Consider the following 15939-nt stretch of genomic DNA (forward strand, 5'->3'; position numbering starts at 1 on the left):
CAGCCGCTCGTTTACCATACTCAGAAAGTTGGCCTCTGTAGAGCGACTGACAGGGACAGAATCTAGATTCTTTATCACTCAAGGCCACGATGCCGCTGCTCGCGTTGTGTTGAAACACAGCGAGCCGTGTTCCACTGAACAGTACAACAGGCTCTCGAGAACAATTCAGTGTCAATAATTCGGATCGTCCATTAGTAGCAAAAGCATGCAATACTGCACAAGTACATTTTTCTTGACGCATTTGAGAGGTACCGGCTCCACGATCTCATCAACGTCTGTAGCAGAGGCGGGAACGGGCACTACGACCATCGACTACGGCGGGAAGAGAACGTCTTTACAACGGTGGGAGTATCCTGACAGCCTGCCGAGCCTTCTATAAAAGCCTAAAACAAAATTTCAGCGGCGTGGCCAATGTACACTAGCACCACACTCTGGAAGAAAACCGATCCCCCGAATCATTTCGATACGAATAATAAGGCATATTATTAGGTACTGAAACCAAGGTTTCTTCATGCAAATTGAGGCTTCGCTATTTTATCACTTCTGAATGATTTATCTTTCTGCACTTAGCAATATATTCAAATCAAACACTTTAGTTATGATAACAAAGTTGTTTACGGCTAGGGTTTCGCGCATTTTTCGTGTCCGTCAACAAACCTCTTCAGTAAAAATTGTCACCATCGGCAATGGCTCGTGTCACTACTCGCACGTTCGTAGTCGTCCTCCTGTTTGACATCTGGCACCGCTGCGGCGCATCATGCCAGAGTTCCCATACTACCCCTCCCTCTGCGAAGGCGCTGACGACACGTTCCCTCTGGCATCGGTGTGGTGGTTTCGGTCGCAAACTATTTGCGTCAATATTTCGCAGAATGAAAACACGAATGTATTTAATGAATGTATAACACTAATGAACGCGGGTGAACAAAAATAAATGGGTCCGTACCTTTCTCCTAAGATATGTATCACCTCATTGTCATGTGCTACACAGCTTCGCTGGTCATCCAGCTTCCTACAGTGGAAAGGCTGATCATTTTTAGACGCTATTACATGCACAACGAAGGCTTATATATTGAAAAGCTAAGCTGAGGTGACACGCTAGCCAAATAAGAAAATGATAAAAAAATGGGAAACGCTACAAATAATTCGATGATATGAAATAACGAAGAAGGTACGCCACTAATCGCTAATCTCAGAAAATACAAAACGAGCCCCCCCCCCCCCCCCCCCTTCCTCCTCAAAGAGATTGCACGGCAATCGAAAAAACAAAGAACAATAAGAGCAATAGCCTTGCGTTCTTTCTCATTGCAATTCGTATGTTCAACTTAAACCAGCAATCATGTGGCGTCTGTAGAGCATAGCAGCCTTTATAACACACTGTTTTCTGCTCTCGGACAAATAATTTTTTAATAAATGTCATCTTTCTTTAGCATATGAGGAGACGTATCTTAGTGCAGAGTTAATGCCCGAAGCTAGCTGTTACTGCTGCCCAATTCATGGCGGCTACCCTTAAACATGGTATGGGATCAATGAAGAGTGTAGATAGATGGCGGCACATATTGGGTACCATCCATATTTTGTTTCGTTTTGCGACGAATATCTGACACTACTATTAACAAGCAATCCGAGGCAGAACAATGCTAATACGTGCGATTATTCAGTAGCAAGAATTGAACGCATTACCGTCAGTACTCCAAGCACCAGCTTTTACTAGAAAGTTCGCGCACAGCAACAATTTAAAAAAAAAACATCCCGTGTGTTATATTGGGTCAGGCACATTGCAGCGCCCCTTACCACTCCTGCGCACTGTATTTTTCCATAGTGTCCAAACATAATCCAAACCACAACGCCCTTCGGCGGAAGATTGAGCACACTTGTTTCTCAAAAGTGGTCTACGGTGCAGAGTTTCTAGCGAAAGGTAGTACTTCAGATGCTGGCTAACATGAATTCTGCAGTATACAGCGCGCCAATCGTAGTCGTAAACAAAAATAAAATTAGTGGCATTTTGTCGATAACAGTATTCGCAAACTCTCGTGTGCACAGCGCCAGGGCTATGAAATATGGTCAGCACATTTCGTCTCAAATCTCCGCATTGTAAATATCTCCGATACTCGTTGCGCAAACGCGCAGTGTACGCGTCATGTCCTACTGAAACGCCTGGCTTCGGCATTAGCATATACTTGATGCAGCTCACCACCGGAACTCGTTTCCTGCAGCAACGGCTTTCCACGAATCAATTTATTGAGTTGAGCTTGCGTTCCGTCTCAATACAGTCCCAATGGTGGGCACAGACGCTTGGAGATAGATGTTCGAGCGAGCAAAGAAACGTTCAAGCGAGGTCCAGTCGCAACGACGGCATGCTTAGCTGTGCACCCACCTGACGCCGGCCCCGTTGCAGCGGCGAACCATGTCACGAAACTGCGTCTCATTGCCACTCCGGTTGCCAATTTTGTAACTCACCGGCTGGTACCGCTCGTACCATGGTCGTTTCACCGTCTCTCCGAAGACGATGCCATGTTCATTCACTGGCGATGTCTGCTTCACGGAAACAGAAGGATTACGATCGTAACAAAAATTGGGTATAAAACAAAGCACAATAACACTGCGTACTGTTAAAGATGACGTGATCATTAATGTCTTCCGATAATGAATTAAAAGCACAGGATTCCCATGTAGTGGTCCAATGCGGGTTGCAGCAGGGACCCTTGACAGCGGATTATTGATTGATTACGTGTAACATTTCTGACAAGCACAGGGACTAGGGCGGATGCTGTGTTGGAGGCCTCAAGATTAGGTGTCACCACATGCAGTTCTTTAGCGTGCCTTCAGTGATTGGCAGACGAGCACTTACGGCTGTCGCTTAGTCGAGCAACGAAACTGCGACCTCCTCCTGAGCAGTGAAAGACGATTGCCACTTATATAGTGACATGGCCAAGCAAGAATTTCCATCATAGTCGAGGCCTTCTCCAGCAAATAAAAAAAGTGAATTCGGGATTCTGTTATAATATTGGGTGGCGAAAAAATGAACAGCAATGCGGAAGTCAGAAAGTGCAAAATAGTTTAACCTGAAGCGTCCTTTAGCTACTAAGCTTCGCTAACTGACATTTTATTTACGAGTTTTCATGCGCACATACCAATCGCGGAGTTCAAGTTACACGATGCTCTGGGCACGCGCACCTAGTACTGGTTGCAAAACTAGGAGCGATTCTGAGGTCGTAGTTTTGAAACCCACGAAAAAAGAATTATTGGCGTCGAATATATCACTGTTTTAGAAACCTTAAGCGCTTTCACAAAACTGAGCACAACACCCGTGCACCCTGTCCCTCATTTAGAGAACGAAATTGTAACAAATGGGGCTTTACCTTAAACATATTAGTTAATTGAACGTGTCTTAAAAATTATTAGATGTGTGAGCAATTCTTTCTAAGAAAGGCTGATGATAAAAACCTTACACTTGTAGTTTACCGATCGGGCAGCTACGGTGGCATGCAATCAGCAGCAAACACTGCTGCCTGTCAAAGTCACTGATGCAGTAACTTATCATAATGCTGGGCCCTGCTGGTCGCGATAACAAGCACAGAATGCTCGGAGAGGCCAAACTCCGCCATTTCTTTATATAGGGACTGTACCCTTCGGATAACAGACAAGTGCGCAAACTTATTTTTTTCAAGCACCCGCATTCGAAATGGCGGCATTGGTTGATGTTTATTTGGTTATTTGTATTTTTGTATGCGTATTACTACAGATGATTTGCGGCACATTCCCCGCAATGATAAAAAAGTAGCGTTTCTTTGTTCGTCGTCATATGGCGCACTGCAGGCTGCGGCCCATGACAGTACCACAATACGAGTTGCCTTCTACATGCAGCGCGACAGGCTAGAGAAAACTATAATAGTGTCAGTGGTAGCGAGTGCTGTGAACAGCTTTTTCGTGAATATTGTGCTTCTGATGACCGTGACCTCTATGACGACGAAAATTATCAGTGTTCATGTATTCACCAGTGTTGCATTCCTGACAGCCATCATTGAAAATATTTTCTGCTTGAAGAAGCCTGATGTATCACATGCACCCTTCCCATCCCCGTAGGAAACTCTTCCGCACCTCATCTCAATATATTCCGTTTTTTTTACAAGCGAAGCGTATATATATAATTATTGTCACACCGTTCAATGTAGCGATGGCATATTCCTTAGAAGCAGCGGACTTTCACAAAAATTCGGCATTTCGATGTCCTATACCTATAAGGTTGCTATTGCGAAAAAAAAATGCGCAGATCTAAGCAGAAGTCTCTGTTAGTAAACATCAATAACTGGATTAAGTGCAAATAACTTGTTATTGCTATGCCACTTGCTGACAGCGAGTGATAAGCACCCATAGATTGATGATGGTGGCTAAAGAAAAGCACCAAGAACCACCATTCCACTTCAAAAAGCTGAGCAAATCGCTGCCAATAAATATACAGATTTTGCAAGAAATGGACGAGTCGATGCAATAAGCTGCGCGGAGGACGTTGTCTGCATAGCACAGACAGGCTCCAGTAATACAGAACTGCATGCTGCTGAACAGAACTAAGGAGGCGCAGGTGAGCGGAGACTCGGAAAGAGTAGTTTAGGAAACAAAATATGCGACTGCTTCAATTTAGATCCGTAGTAGCTGACTGCAGATGGTAAAATCTGAATAGCATGCTCAATTGAACAGTGCCAAAGAAAAGTGAACATTTTAAACACCTCCGAACGTTTACTTAAGTTCTGAGGCACATTTTCGCACTAAGCGTTGGGAGTATTTACCATCACAAGTTTCTGTTATAAAAAAAATAAACGATAAAATGGAAAAGAATCACGGGGTGCGATTGCGGAGAATAGTGAACCAGGATTATTACAGAAGTACAATTACCAAAGTATGTCCGTTGCACGGCATGACAATAAGAAATAACTTTCGGCATACAATTATTCTTTAAGTCAGTCGCACTTATTCAAAATATCTGCATGCCATGACGTAAGTTTCCCCACTTGTTTTGCCAGAAAGTGTGAATTGTATCCAAACCTGCACTTTCACCAATGATGTAAAGCAGTAAGGCAATACGTGGTACAATATTTCTAGAAAGCCTGTGATGCTGGTACGACGTCATGCGGGCGCCAGTTTTGCAGCATGTGAGAGCAGCCGCCCTTATAGAGCGTGCCGATCGCATTAAAGAGGTGGGTAAAACTGTTACCGAGAGCAATTCAGAACGCTTAGACGTTTAAGATGCGTACTCGGATGCCGGCAGAGCTGTTTCTGATGTAGGTGGAGAAATTTAAGCCCATGTTTCGATCGACTACGCATGCACAATTTAACGTAACCTATTATAACATAAATGTTTTGCCTGCCCACAGTTCACGCGTGCCGCTTATGGCGCAGCCGTCGATAACCATTTCCGCGTGGCCCCCACGATGTGGCACACTCAGACATAGTGTTTGAGAAATCGTGACACACTGTTTAATGTGGCATCGCACTCGCTAAGGACTCAAGTCGATGTCTTCTTCCTTTCTGAAACTAAGGCCGTCCTTTGCTGAAGTGAGGGAGACACCGCTTTTCATTCCAGTTTTCTGTCCTGCATATCACTTCTCGTTACTGGTTTCCCCTGTACTCTTGAAGACTGACACTAGCTGAGGGGATAAGCTGCACAGCATGACCACATCGTTTAAATGCGCATCTTTGCTGCCCACAGTCCCGTTTATTCAGTTTAGAGTGGAATCATATGCGTGTGGGTCCTCGTGTGGTATTTTGCACTTCATTGTCGAATCGTACACATATACCAACCAGCTCAACTTGTGACATCCTTATCGCACTCAGTAGTGCTGTAACTTTCATCTTTGATAGTGTTTGTTCAATATGAAGAGGAAGCCCGTTCGTAACATTCCCAAGCACCAGAGTTCTATAGTTATGCGAGATACTGCCCCAACATGACGGCAGTCCTTTTATTGTTTTTTATTCTTTGAATTATAGTCTTCATGTCCCAAAAGCACGAGGAACGCGGTAGAGGGAGCCCCGGAATAATTTCGGCCACCTGACTTTCTTTAACGAGCACCCAACGCACGGTACAAGGCCATTTTTGCATTTGGTCCACATCGAAATTTAGCCGCCGCCGTGGCCACGATATCATCCCGCGACCTTGTGCACCCGCCGTCGTTACTTAGTGGTTATTATGTTGCGCTGTTAAGCCCCAGGTCGCGGGGTCGAGTCCCGGCCACGACGACCTCATTTCTATAGGGGCGAAATGCGGAAACATCCGTCGTCTTAGATTTAGGTGCACTTTAAGGAACCCCTGGTGGTCAAAATTTCCTGAGTTCCCCTCTACGCCGTGCCTCATAATGAGATCGTGGTTTTGGCGCGTAAAACCCAATTTTTTAAATTTAAATTAGAGCCCCTAAGCAACCACGGCAAGTACCAGCCCCTCGCAAGCGGTTTTAAGGGGAAGCTTTAGCTCACCGGCCCCTATCTGAATACATGAAACGGGAGAAATTGTGATCCCAGACCACCACTGTACCGATTTTGATGAGGTTCGTTAGATTTCAAAGATAGTAAAAATATCGTAGCTCTAGGAAGGAGATTTATCATTTAGGCGGTAGATTTTCTTTAATTGCTGAAAATTGCGAAAAGAAGAACGAGACTATCAAGCGTACATCTCAGGCTGAAGAATAAAAGCGATATTAAAATTCTGCACACCGAACTTATAAGTCATATATGGCTGTCAAAATCGGTATATTGTACACCACTATGAAGTACATTGTTAATTTGGGAATGGAATTTTGCAAAATCTTTTTTAAATATCGCAAGAAATACACATACGTTGCAAATTATTATTGTGTATTCGTCCACCTGAGAGGGTCTAAGGAATGCATTTTACCGAACTGAAATATCTTGTTTTTGGTATTGACTTCCGTATCTGTAACCTTCGTGCTTATATTTCTTGAAGCTGATCCAATTATGGACAACTTTTGTAAAGGTTAACTACTGTATATCAGAATTTCAATTCCGACACTCGAAAGGATTTGGCTATTCTGTGAAATTCATCAAATTTCATAAAACTGGTTCATCGATTATGTTATAAGAGCATTTTTGTGTTTTACATGTATGTATAGAGGCTGCATCGGAGTTTGGCCAGAGCTTCCTCTCGAAATTTCTCGCTAAGGCCTGAAACCTCTACCGTGGTTCTCCCATTTGTGTCAGCTCGTATTTTGTTCAGTATCCAAACTTTGCCACAATTCAATGTTGGTTAATGTTTCTGTTGTTTTGTTAGTTCCTTTTTTTTTCTCACGGTGCCTACCTTTGTATAGGTTGACAGGCAATTCAAGACATTTCTAATTGTGAGGCGAGGAAATTAATAAAAAATCAAAGCGTCAGCCCACTCTTTAATTATAAATATAGCCGTTCAATACAACACGAAAAGGAACGCTCGCAAGCATGCATTCACCCACATACACACACAAACGTATCGGCCATAGGCCACACTTTATCAAGAGCTGCCGGCCGAAACATCTACACAATGGCATCGTATTCTTGAACAAGTGCTCGCAGTAGAGTTACCAGGAACGCTGATAGTTTTCTCCCTCTCTCTCTCTCTCTCTCTCTCTATATATATATATATATATATATATATATATATATATATATACGGATACATCACAAAGAAATATTACACGCTCTGTGGTATGCTACCAAAAGTGTGCGATACGATCCACTGGTGCTGGGCGTCGCTTAATAGAGAGAAGTTGCGCAACTCGCCTGAACACCGCCATAGCCACGCGGGCCAAGGAACGCTTCGCACTCTTCGGCAATGTCGTCGAATCTCCACTCGAACAGGTGCACCATCACGCTTCGACCGGGAACCATATTGGGCTCCTTGTTGCTTCCATGGGCGCTGCTGCAGCAGTTAAACAACGCAGCCGTCAGCAAAAAAAAAAAAGAAAAACCGCAACGTCCACATTATAGCTCGATGTTCGCAAGACCACCGACTATACTTTATTTCTTAATGTGACACGTACTTGGAAGCGACGGGGCAAAGCATCTATTGCTTCCTATTTGTAAAAACGTGGCTAAAATTTAGCACTCAAGCACCACCTAGTAATTGTGCAATGATTTCACATAGCACATGGAAGCCTTTATCTCATCGCTCGCAAAATTTTTTCTACGCCGTTGTTAAACAGGCACGAGTGCCAGCAATAAGAGAAAACAAGTGAACAACTTTCCATGATTCCTTTATATGTCTTCGAAGCTTTTTGGCCAATAATGTTCTGCGTGAAACAAACAAATAAATAGTATAAAAACTGCGAAGACTACGGTAGATCGCGTGCTTACAGTGGCGATGACGCTTTAGTCATCTTCTCAATTTTTTGTTACAGAGAAATTTTTTTGGCGACCCCTCCTCCACTTTCCGTACCATAGGTGCTGGGTGCTGATGCCTGCACCAGCAGTTCACATTTAGGAAATTTTAATTACGTGCCGAATGCTAGGACCCTGCCTCGACCCCCATTAAAGCCAGGAGATCCTCGAACCCCAAGGCCACCATTACCGCGAATGCTTCTGTCGTGCCAACGCCAACAAGCTCGTTGAGAGGATCGCCGTGTGGTTCGCATTGTGTAGCACGGGTACGCGAGAGCGCATGCGCCCTCACCACTTTCCTTTACGTGAAAGACGCGGGAGTGAAATAAGCAAATTTATGCCATTTGGATAGCCGCTTCACGTAAGCTTTACTTCATATAGATTCAAAAATCCAGAAACCCTCCTTGAAGCGTGGATCGGGAAGCACCACGGCTGAAGATCAAAGGAAGGCACGTAAGCCTGAGGTGGTCCCTTACATCCGTAAACTTTCCCACAATCATAAAAAGCTGGCAAGTAGGCATGGCGTGCCAATTTGTTTCTCGGCCCCAAATAAGCTGGGAAAGTTGTGTCCACGCATCTTTAATGCCAGAAAACGTGGATGCCAGAAAGAACCACCAGCCGCCGTTAGTTCAATGTTCCACTAGAGTGATGTATTGCATTCGCATGTCATGTGGGATGCTTTACGTCGGCGAAACTGGTCGCTGTGTCCATGACCGTTTAGGAGAACATGCTAAAAAACTGAAAAAAACACACCTTAGGTTGCGCACGATAGGAAATGTACGGATTGTGTGACCCGTTTGAAAGAGGCTACCATTCCAGAAAAGATCACTGACAAGACTGCGCCCACCAGTTTTGAAACCTAACACATTAAAAATTTGCTGGCAAGTGCTTTAGCAGGCCTCCCCTTGCTTTCTTTGATGCTGAATTTGATCTTCTGGATGTGACTATCGGGAGTTCAGATTGCAAAGAAAAAGATCAATAATGGTTTGTGTTTTGTTGCGCTTGGTTGGCTGTATAGCGCTTGCATTGTTGGCACGCTACCACCCTTGAGATGTTCTTCCCCTTCGTTTTTCTTGCTTCACTCTGGCGTATATAAGATGTGCTATCGTTGCCAATAACAGCAGTAGTGAGTCAGCGCTTATGTGTACGCGTGTCTCCCTTGTTGTGGTCGTCTGATAGCGCTCTTAACGAATTTGAATTCCTGTTATATATTATTGCATCAGGTAGAACGCCGTGCAACAGGTTAAACAGGAACGCCAACAGGAACGCCATGCAAAAGGCAGTTAAAGAAGGCTTGATGATGAAAGAGAAGATTATAGAGATGTAAAAATCCTAATGTAATGGAAATTATCTGGACGATAGCTCATTAATTCAAGCAGGCTAAGTGACCGTTTTTCGCCGTCCTGTTTCAAAGGGAATGTTATTAAATCATGATCGTCATTACCATCGTATCGCGCCATTTGACAAGCGCGCCGCGTAGCGTCGATACGTAGAAACTTTGCAGTGCCGTTCTGTTATGTTGTTGCAGGCATGCCGATAAGTAGTAGTTGTATATAGCAGTTGCATGCTGCAAATAGTTGGGTCTAATAAACTCAAGCAGGTTATGTGACTATCACCACCCGATTTCGAACGGGATGCCAGTAAACCATAATTATGATCATCATCAGCATTAGCAGCAACGTACCGTGCCACGGGTCAAGGCATGTGATAAACGCGCCACGTAGTCTGCATAGTTGCATGTATACTTCGGTACACGTTGTGGCGCCTCCTCGCAAGGTAAGAACCGCTGCTGAAGAAACGAATCGTAGAGCTACGCGCGAGGCTGCGACCAGGCAACATCGGTCTCAGCAGACCGCGGTGAAGAGAGCAGGGCAAGCTACAGCACAAGCCGCAGCTCGCCGTCAAAGCCGAGCGGTCAGCTCAGATCGTTCTCCTGAAAACAACGCGAAGAGACTTCGCCGCGTGCAACCCGTAGTGCGTGTGCCGCAAACAGAGCCCTTTGGAGCCACTTCTCCACCCCACGCTTGTACATGTACTGCGTGCGCCGCGCAGGCCTGTGAGTTTTTTTTTTTTGTACGCAATGTAATGTTTTCTTTCTGAAACGCAGAATTTTGTGTGTGCAGGTATCGTGCCGCAGTCAGCCTGTGTAGGCTTTCTGTCTTTATATGTGTAAGAGTTAGCCACTCTGCTAGCAAATTGTGCGGCTAACATACTTTTAAGCATCCTTTGCAAATAGAGGAATGACCTCGCACGTGTTTCAAAAAAAGAGCGCCCAAAAAAAGGAAAGCTCCTGCCTGTACTGAGAAATTAGTATTGACAATTCACTCTCTGCCAAGGATACACTGTAGATTTCGTGCATTTTGGTTATTGAAAAATAATTATTGTGAATTTGACGGCTTTTTTCTTACTTGGTTGCTTGTGTTACCTGTATTGTGTGCTCCTGATGGCAACAAAAAGCTGTGGTTATTCTGTGCCGTCGAGTGCTCTGATACGTATTTTATCTCTATAAATGCTGTTTTTGGTCAATAGACCCATAACAAAAGTACACCGCTCGCGGCAGCCGCTGCAACTATGTGCGCGGCCGCCATGTTAAGGGGCGCCGCCAGCTGCCTTCAAAGCTGCTGTCACGGCTTTGTCAACTATGCAAACCGTCGCGTCGTTCACGGCTCTTACGTATAAGCTTTTTTATTGCGCTGGCAAGTCTGCTTTGAAAATATTTATTTAGCTTCTGTTGTGTTTCTGAATGTCGCCAGCAGGGATATACCGATGCAAAGGCGGCGAGAAGGTACGTATACGTGCGTGCTATTATTACGGGTGTTATTACGGGCATGTCATTGTTGTCCTGATGCATTGACCCCGCGTAAACGAGCATAGAGCGAATTTTTTCCGATGCCGTATTCAGCGTTTTAGCGACACATTGTGGGAACGCTTGAGGGGCTATGACAACCGCGTTGTGTGCGTGCGTGCGTGTGTGTGCGTGTGTGTGTGTGTGTGTGTGTGTGCGTGCGTGCGTGCGTGCGTGCGTGCGTGTGCGTGTGCGTGTGTGTGTGTGTGTGTGTGTGTGTGTGTGTGTGTGTGTGTGTGTGTGTGTGTGTGTGACAACAGCAGCAATGAAATGACCGCACGTGCTAAATGCAGCTGTTAAACCGCGCCTTGCACACACTACGCAAAACTAGCCGATCGAACTTCGTTTCTCACCACATTGGATGTTTCTGCAAAGTGTTCGTTTGTCCACGCATCTGTTCGTATTCGATCGACGGTAATGTTGTGGGGCACTTATATGGGGTGTAGAGGTGCGTTCGATCGCTGAAACTACGGCTGCGCCGCAGTGCAGCGAGCGTAACTGACAACACAATAAAATAAATGACCCCGTCGCAGTGTCCGCAGTCTATACAGGCACATGCAAGCTACATGGATACGGGGAACTGTTTGCATCCACCGAAACTCCGTGTGATCCTAAATTATACCGTGATGCAAGTCGAACGTCGCACTCTTTAGTCAGCCTGACTGGTACGACGCTTAATTCCGTAATGTCACGGCACCCACCACACTTTCGAGTCAGATCAGACGCTGGGGTCTCTTCATCACCCTTCTTTGCCCACTTGATCATTCAACTGCCTTGTCGTGAAGCAGAAACACAAGCATTTTCAGTGCAGATTTACGAAGCAAAAGCCCGAAATATTGTAACAGGTGGTAGCGGGATAACCACCTTTTTTGGGGGAGATAAAATAAAGTCTTTTGCGGTTTAGTAATTAGTAAGTGGCTTATCAGTTCCACGAGCGTAAAACCCTGGTCAGTGTTTCTCCCCAACAAAGCTACAAGTACTACAACAACTAACCTTTGCCTCAAAAACTAATGTAATTGCAAACATTGAATGGCCAAATTCGGTTAAATTATTCGCCTTTCATTTAGATAGCCTACTACTTCGGTCCGGACAAGCGCACGGCGTGCAGGAGTTTTTAAGCGCTTCCCAACATGCCCAACGCATGCGCGCACCAATGGCCTTGCAGGCTTTCTCAGCGCTGTTGCTAAAGTTATCTATGGAATTGGCATCATTCTGCCGTAAAAACTTACGTTTTGCAGGAGTAGATCACAGGGATTGTAGCAACGACCGCGTCGCTCTTCGTCGCCAATTTGTACGACTTTCATCGGCCCTTCGTAGTCGTGGTGGAAACAAAACTACCGAGTGCCGTCTCCCGCCACTACAAGTCACTCTCACAACCGTGTGCAGGGCACACGACATCGCTCATATCGAGATCAGCGTCCAACTATCCGAGAAGCGACGTTGCAGCAGCGAATCGGCAGCACCTCGTTACGGATGTTACGGTGCTCCACCCAACATGGCGAATTCATTCCCAGGATGCTTTTCGCAACCGAAACCAAAACTCGATTTAATCGGCAGGTGGCGTACTTTTGAAAAGGGTTTATTGACGCACTCTGTGTGAACACTACTATGCTGGGATACAGTGTTTAAAACTTCAACACATTTGAATGTTTCTCTGACAAATTGGTAACTAAACTTCGTGCATTAAATTATCACTATATATCTAATTTATATTCCGTATACTTTAATTGTCTTGGATATGTTCAGATCCTCACTTCTTCTCTGACCAGCCTTGAATGTATGACTTGAACAATGAAGTAATTTAGATTGAACTTCATGTGTAGGAACAATAGATTTCAGGGCACTCAGTCTCTGGTCTTAATTTGCAAATTGTACTATTTTGATTAGTCTTGTTGCACTGTGAAGTTATTGTCACTAAAGCAATGCGGATAATCAAAATAAACGCTACGCAATGCTGTCGCGATATGAGTGCACTTCAAGGAATGGGTTAATTATTCCGATAGTTAACAATGCGATTGTTCAAAAAATACCTCAGCGAACATTTCCCGTTTCAACCAAGTAGCGCTCGACGTCTTAACGCTGCAAACAGTCTCTCCAGCTTTCATAATTATTTTCCCAGCCCCACTCAGGAGCCCTCAGTGCAAGGGTGAGTTGTTTTTATCGAATCCTAGGGCGTAACACAATGGAGAGGCTGAATTGCTTCCAAATACAACAAAAAAGCACCTTTATTAAATCGGGCGCTATGATCCATTAAACGCATGAGTAGTAATGCACCGCGCTCGAGCAGGAGCGAGCCGGCCCCGCAGTGTCACGTAGCCTACGTCCCGTCATGGGACGCGCAGGCCTGAATACCTGTCTAGGAGATGTTGCATATAAACCGTTTCATTGGGCGAGGAGGATAGGGCGCGCAGAGAGCCTTTCCTCCTCTCTGGCTTGGGCGATCCGGCGCGGCGCTGCTTGCAAGTATTGCTGTCGCGTGCTGCGGAACGATTTCGGAATGATTTAGATCGTACTTCGCGAAATTTACTCCATGTCCGTTGATATAAGATAGTCAGGGAAGCCTTTCGGTGCATCAGTAACTACCGTACGCGGAAATATCTCTTGGGGGCGCAAAAATGGGACGCGTTTTATCAGCCGCGGTGTAAGAACATTATCAGTCGCGGTGTGTGTATGTGTTGTGAACCATTTTGGTCATATCGGTTTTAATTCAACAAAGCAAACCGGTGTCTCTGTATTAGCAGCATGAAGTGGAACCCTCCGCGGTTGCTCAGTGGCTAAGGTGTTAGGCTACTGCGCACGAGGTCGCGGGATCGAATCGCGGCCACGGCGGCCGCATTTCGATGGGGGCGAAATGCGAAAACACCCGTGTACCTAGATTTAGGTGCACGTTAAAGAACCCTAGGTGGCCAAAATTTACGGAGTCCTCCACTACGGCGTGCCTCATAATCAGAAAGTGGTTCTGGCACGTGAAACCCCATAATTTAATTTTTTTTAGCATGAAGTGGTAAATCTGCTCACTATCGAATCGCTTGGCGTAGGGAGTAGAACATAAAACATAAGAGCGCATGCTCGTGCACGGCCAACCTAAGGCAACCACGAAACATCTAAGCGGCAGGCGCTATCAAATATTTGTGATGCACCGGCATCGTTCTCGCGCATTTCGAGTCTAGTGTGCTTCAAATTACCATATGTCTACGCTAGCCTTCCTGCATGAGGCCGTTGGCGCTGCTCAACACAGCGATCACTGTGGTTGGTGAACCAGCATGATACATATGTAAGCCAAGGTAAATACACCTGGTAGCGAAGCTTCCATAGGAGCCCATACGTTAAAACATGGCGGTCCATCGGCGGTCCATGGGGCTTAGCGCCATCTGTATGTGGTGGGAACACTTCCGGCGGAAGAAAAAATAATGTGACGCCATGTCCGTTAAAAGCACAAGTGACGACATTTTGTTTTCGAAGGCGCGAAATTTGTTTTGTTGTTCTTCCTTTGGAGCTATATATTCAAATGCCCCGCCATTCGACTTGATGGGCGTTTCGAGCTTTCAGCGTGGAAAGCGATGCAGGAAAAAGCCAGCCGTACGGTTGTCGAAATCTCATCCCTGCACAGAACATACTTTCTTTGGAGGCCGACCAAAGCTTTAGGTTTAGAGTGCTGATCCTATTGTTGGATGCCAAGCCTGTCGGCCATCGCAGTCGCACGAAAACAACTACACAATTATCTGGCGGTCGTAACTCACTACTTTTGACTGAACAGATTAAGAAGTAATGAAGCTACCCGCGTCACCAAATTCAAACTTCGACAAGCAAGAAAGCACAAACTGTGAGGGGGGCGTGCTTCAACAGGTGATACGAGTGCGCCTTTCTGCCCATTTCAAGACGTGCATTGCATTGCGAGTGATAGTGGCGTGAACGCCCCCTGTAGCGATGGGCGCTGAAAAGAAATGCATTTATTATTAGTATTAAAATTAAACTTGTATTTTTCTTAACTCGTCACGAAAAGACTAGTCAAGAAATTGACTAGGAATTTTATTTTCGTTGAATGAATCTAACTGTGTCTCGTTTAATTAAAAAACGCGTTTTTCTTTCCCAATATTTGTTCCCTCCAAACATAGTCGCACTTCAATCGCTGCTCCCATAACCCCCCATGCTGATGTCGGTGACAATCTGTACTGAACCGCTTTTCGACCGAAGCTTCGCGACCTATTTGAATCGACCTTGTGTAAGCTGTGCGCTTCGGCATTGCCTTCTTGGCCTGCATACAGCCATAATATATGAGAGGGATTGCATAAAAAGAATGCGATGCCTATTTTTTGAGGACAAAATTTCCGTAATATGTGTGGGTGCGTCGTACAGAACGGAACGAACACAATCGAAAAAAAAATCGGTTACCATCATCTTTTCTCGAAAAAGCAAGAGAAAACAGGCTAACGCCGCAATAGGACCTCGCATAGCCACGCCGCACAACGTTTATAAATATATGACCGCTGATGCCGTATGCTTGGACCACGCGGTATATAGAACAAATATGTCTGTAATCCAGCACCTACCACTGCTTAGGACGCTCGCGCAGTTAGTAAACAGTCCATTTGCTGCACAAGCTTAAATCAGACTGTAAGCTATGCTGCTATTACTTGCCAAAACTATTTTATTCAGGGGCGGAAACCTGTTCCATCAAACCAAGTAGTCACGCAATGTAACCTGCAGCGAACAGTTTGAACGCTTCTCAAAGTATA

At 45.2% G+C, this 15939-nt stretch overlaps 1 protein-coding gene across 2 annotated transcripts in view; it reads right to left on the bottom strand.

The window, feature by feature from the left end:
• Positions 1-12680, bottom strand: part of LOC135904282 (alpha-amylase 1B-like) — a 72011-nt gene extending 59331 nt beyond the window's left edge. The window contains exons 1-3 of one of the 2 annotated variants that reach the window (XM_065434914.1): positions 12433-12680; positions 7762-7897; positions 2375-2532 (exon numbers count right to left, since the gene is read on the bottom strand). In XM_065434914.1, coding sequence (XP_065290986.1) covers positions 2375-2532; positions 7762-7869 — 266 coding nt within the window. In that variant the 5' untranslated portion in view covers positions 7870-7897; positions 12433-12680. Of the gene's footprint in view, positions 1-2374; positions 2533-7761; positions 7901-12432 lie in introns of both variants that reach the window. The other variant, XM_065434913.1, reaches the window with a different exon arrangement.
• Between the last annotated feature and the right edge of the window lie 3259 nt (positions 12681-15939).

This window comes from Dermacentor albipictus, chromosome 2 (assembly GCF_038994185.2).
Source record: "Dermacentor albipictus isolate Rhodes 1998 colony chromosome 2, USDA_Dalb.pri_finalv2, whole genome shotgun sequence".
In the NCBI taxonomy this organism is placed as follows: domain Eukaryota; kingdom Metazoa; phylum Arthropoda; class Arachnida; order Ixodida; family Ixodidae; genus Dermacentor; species Dermacentor albipictus.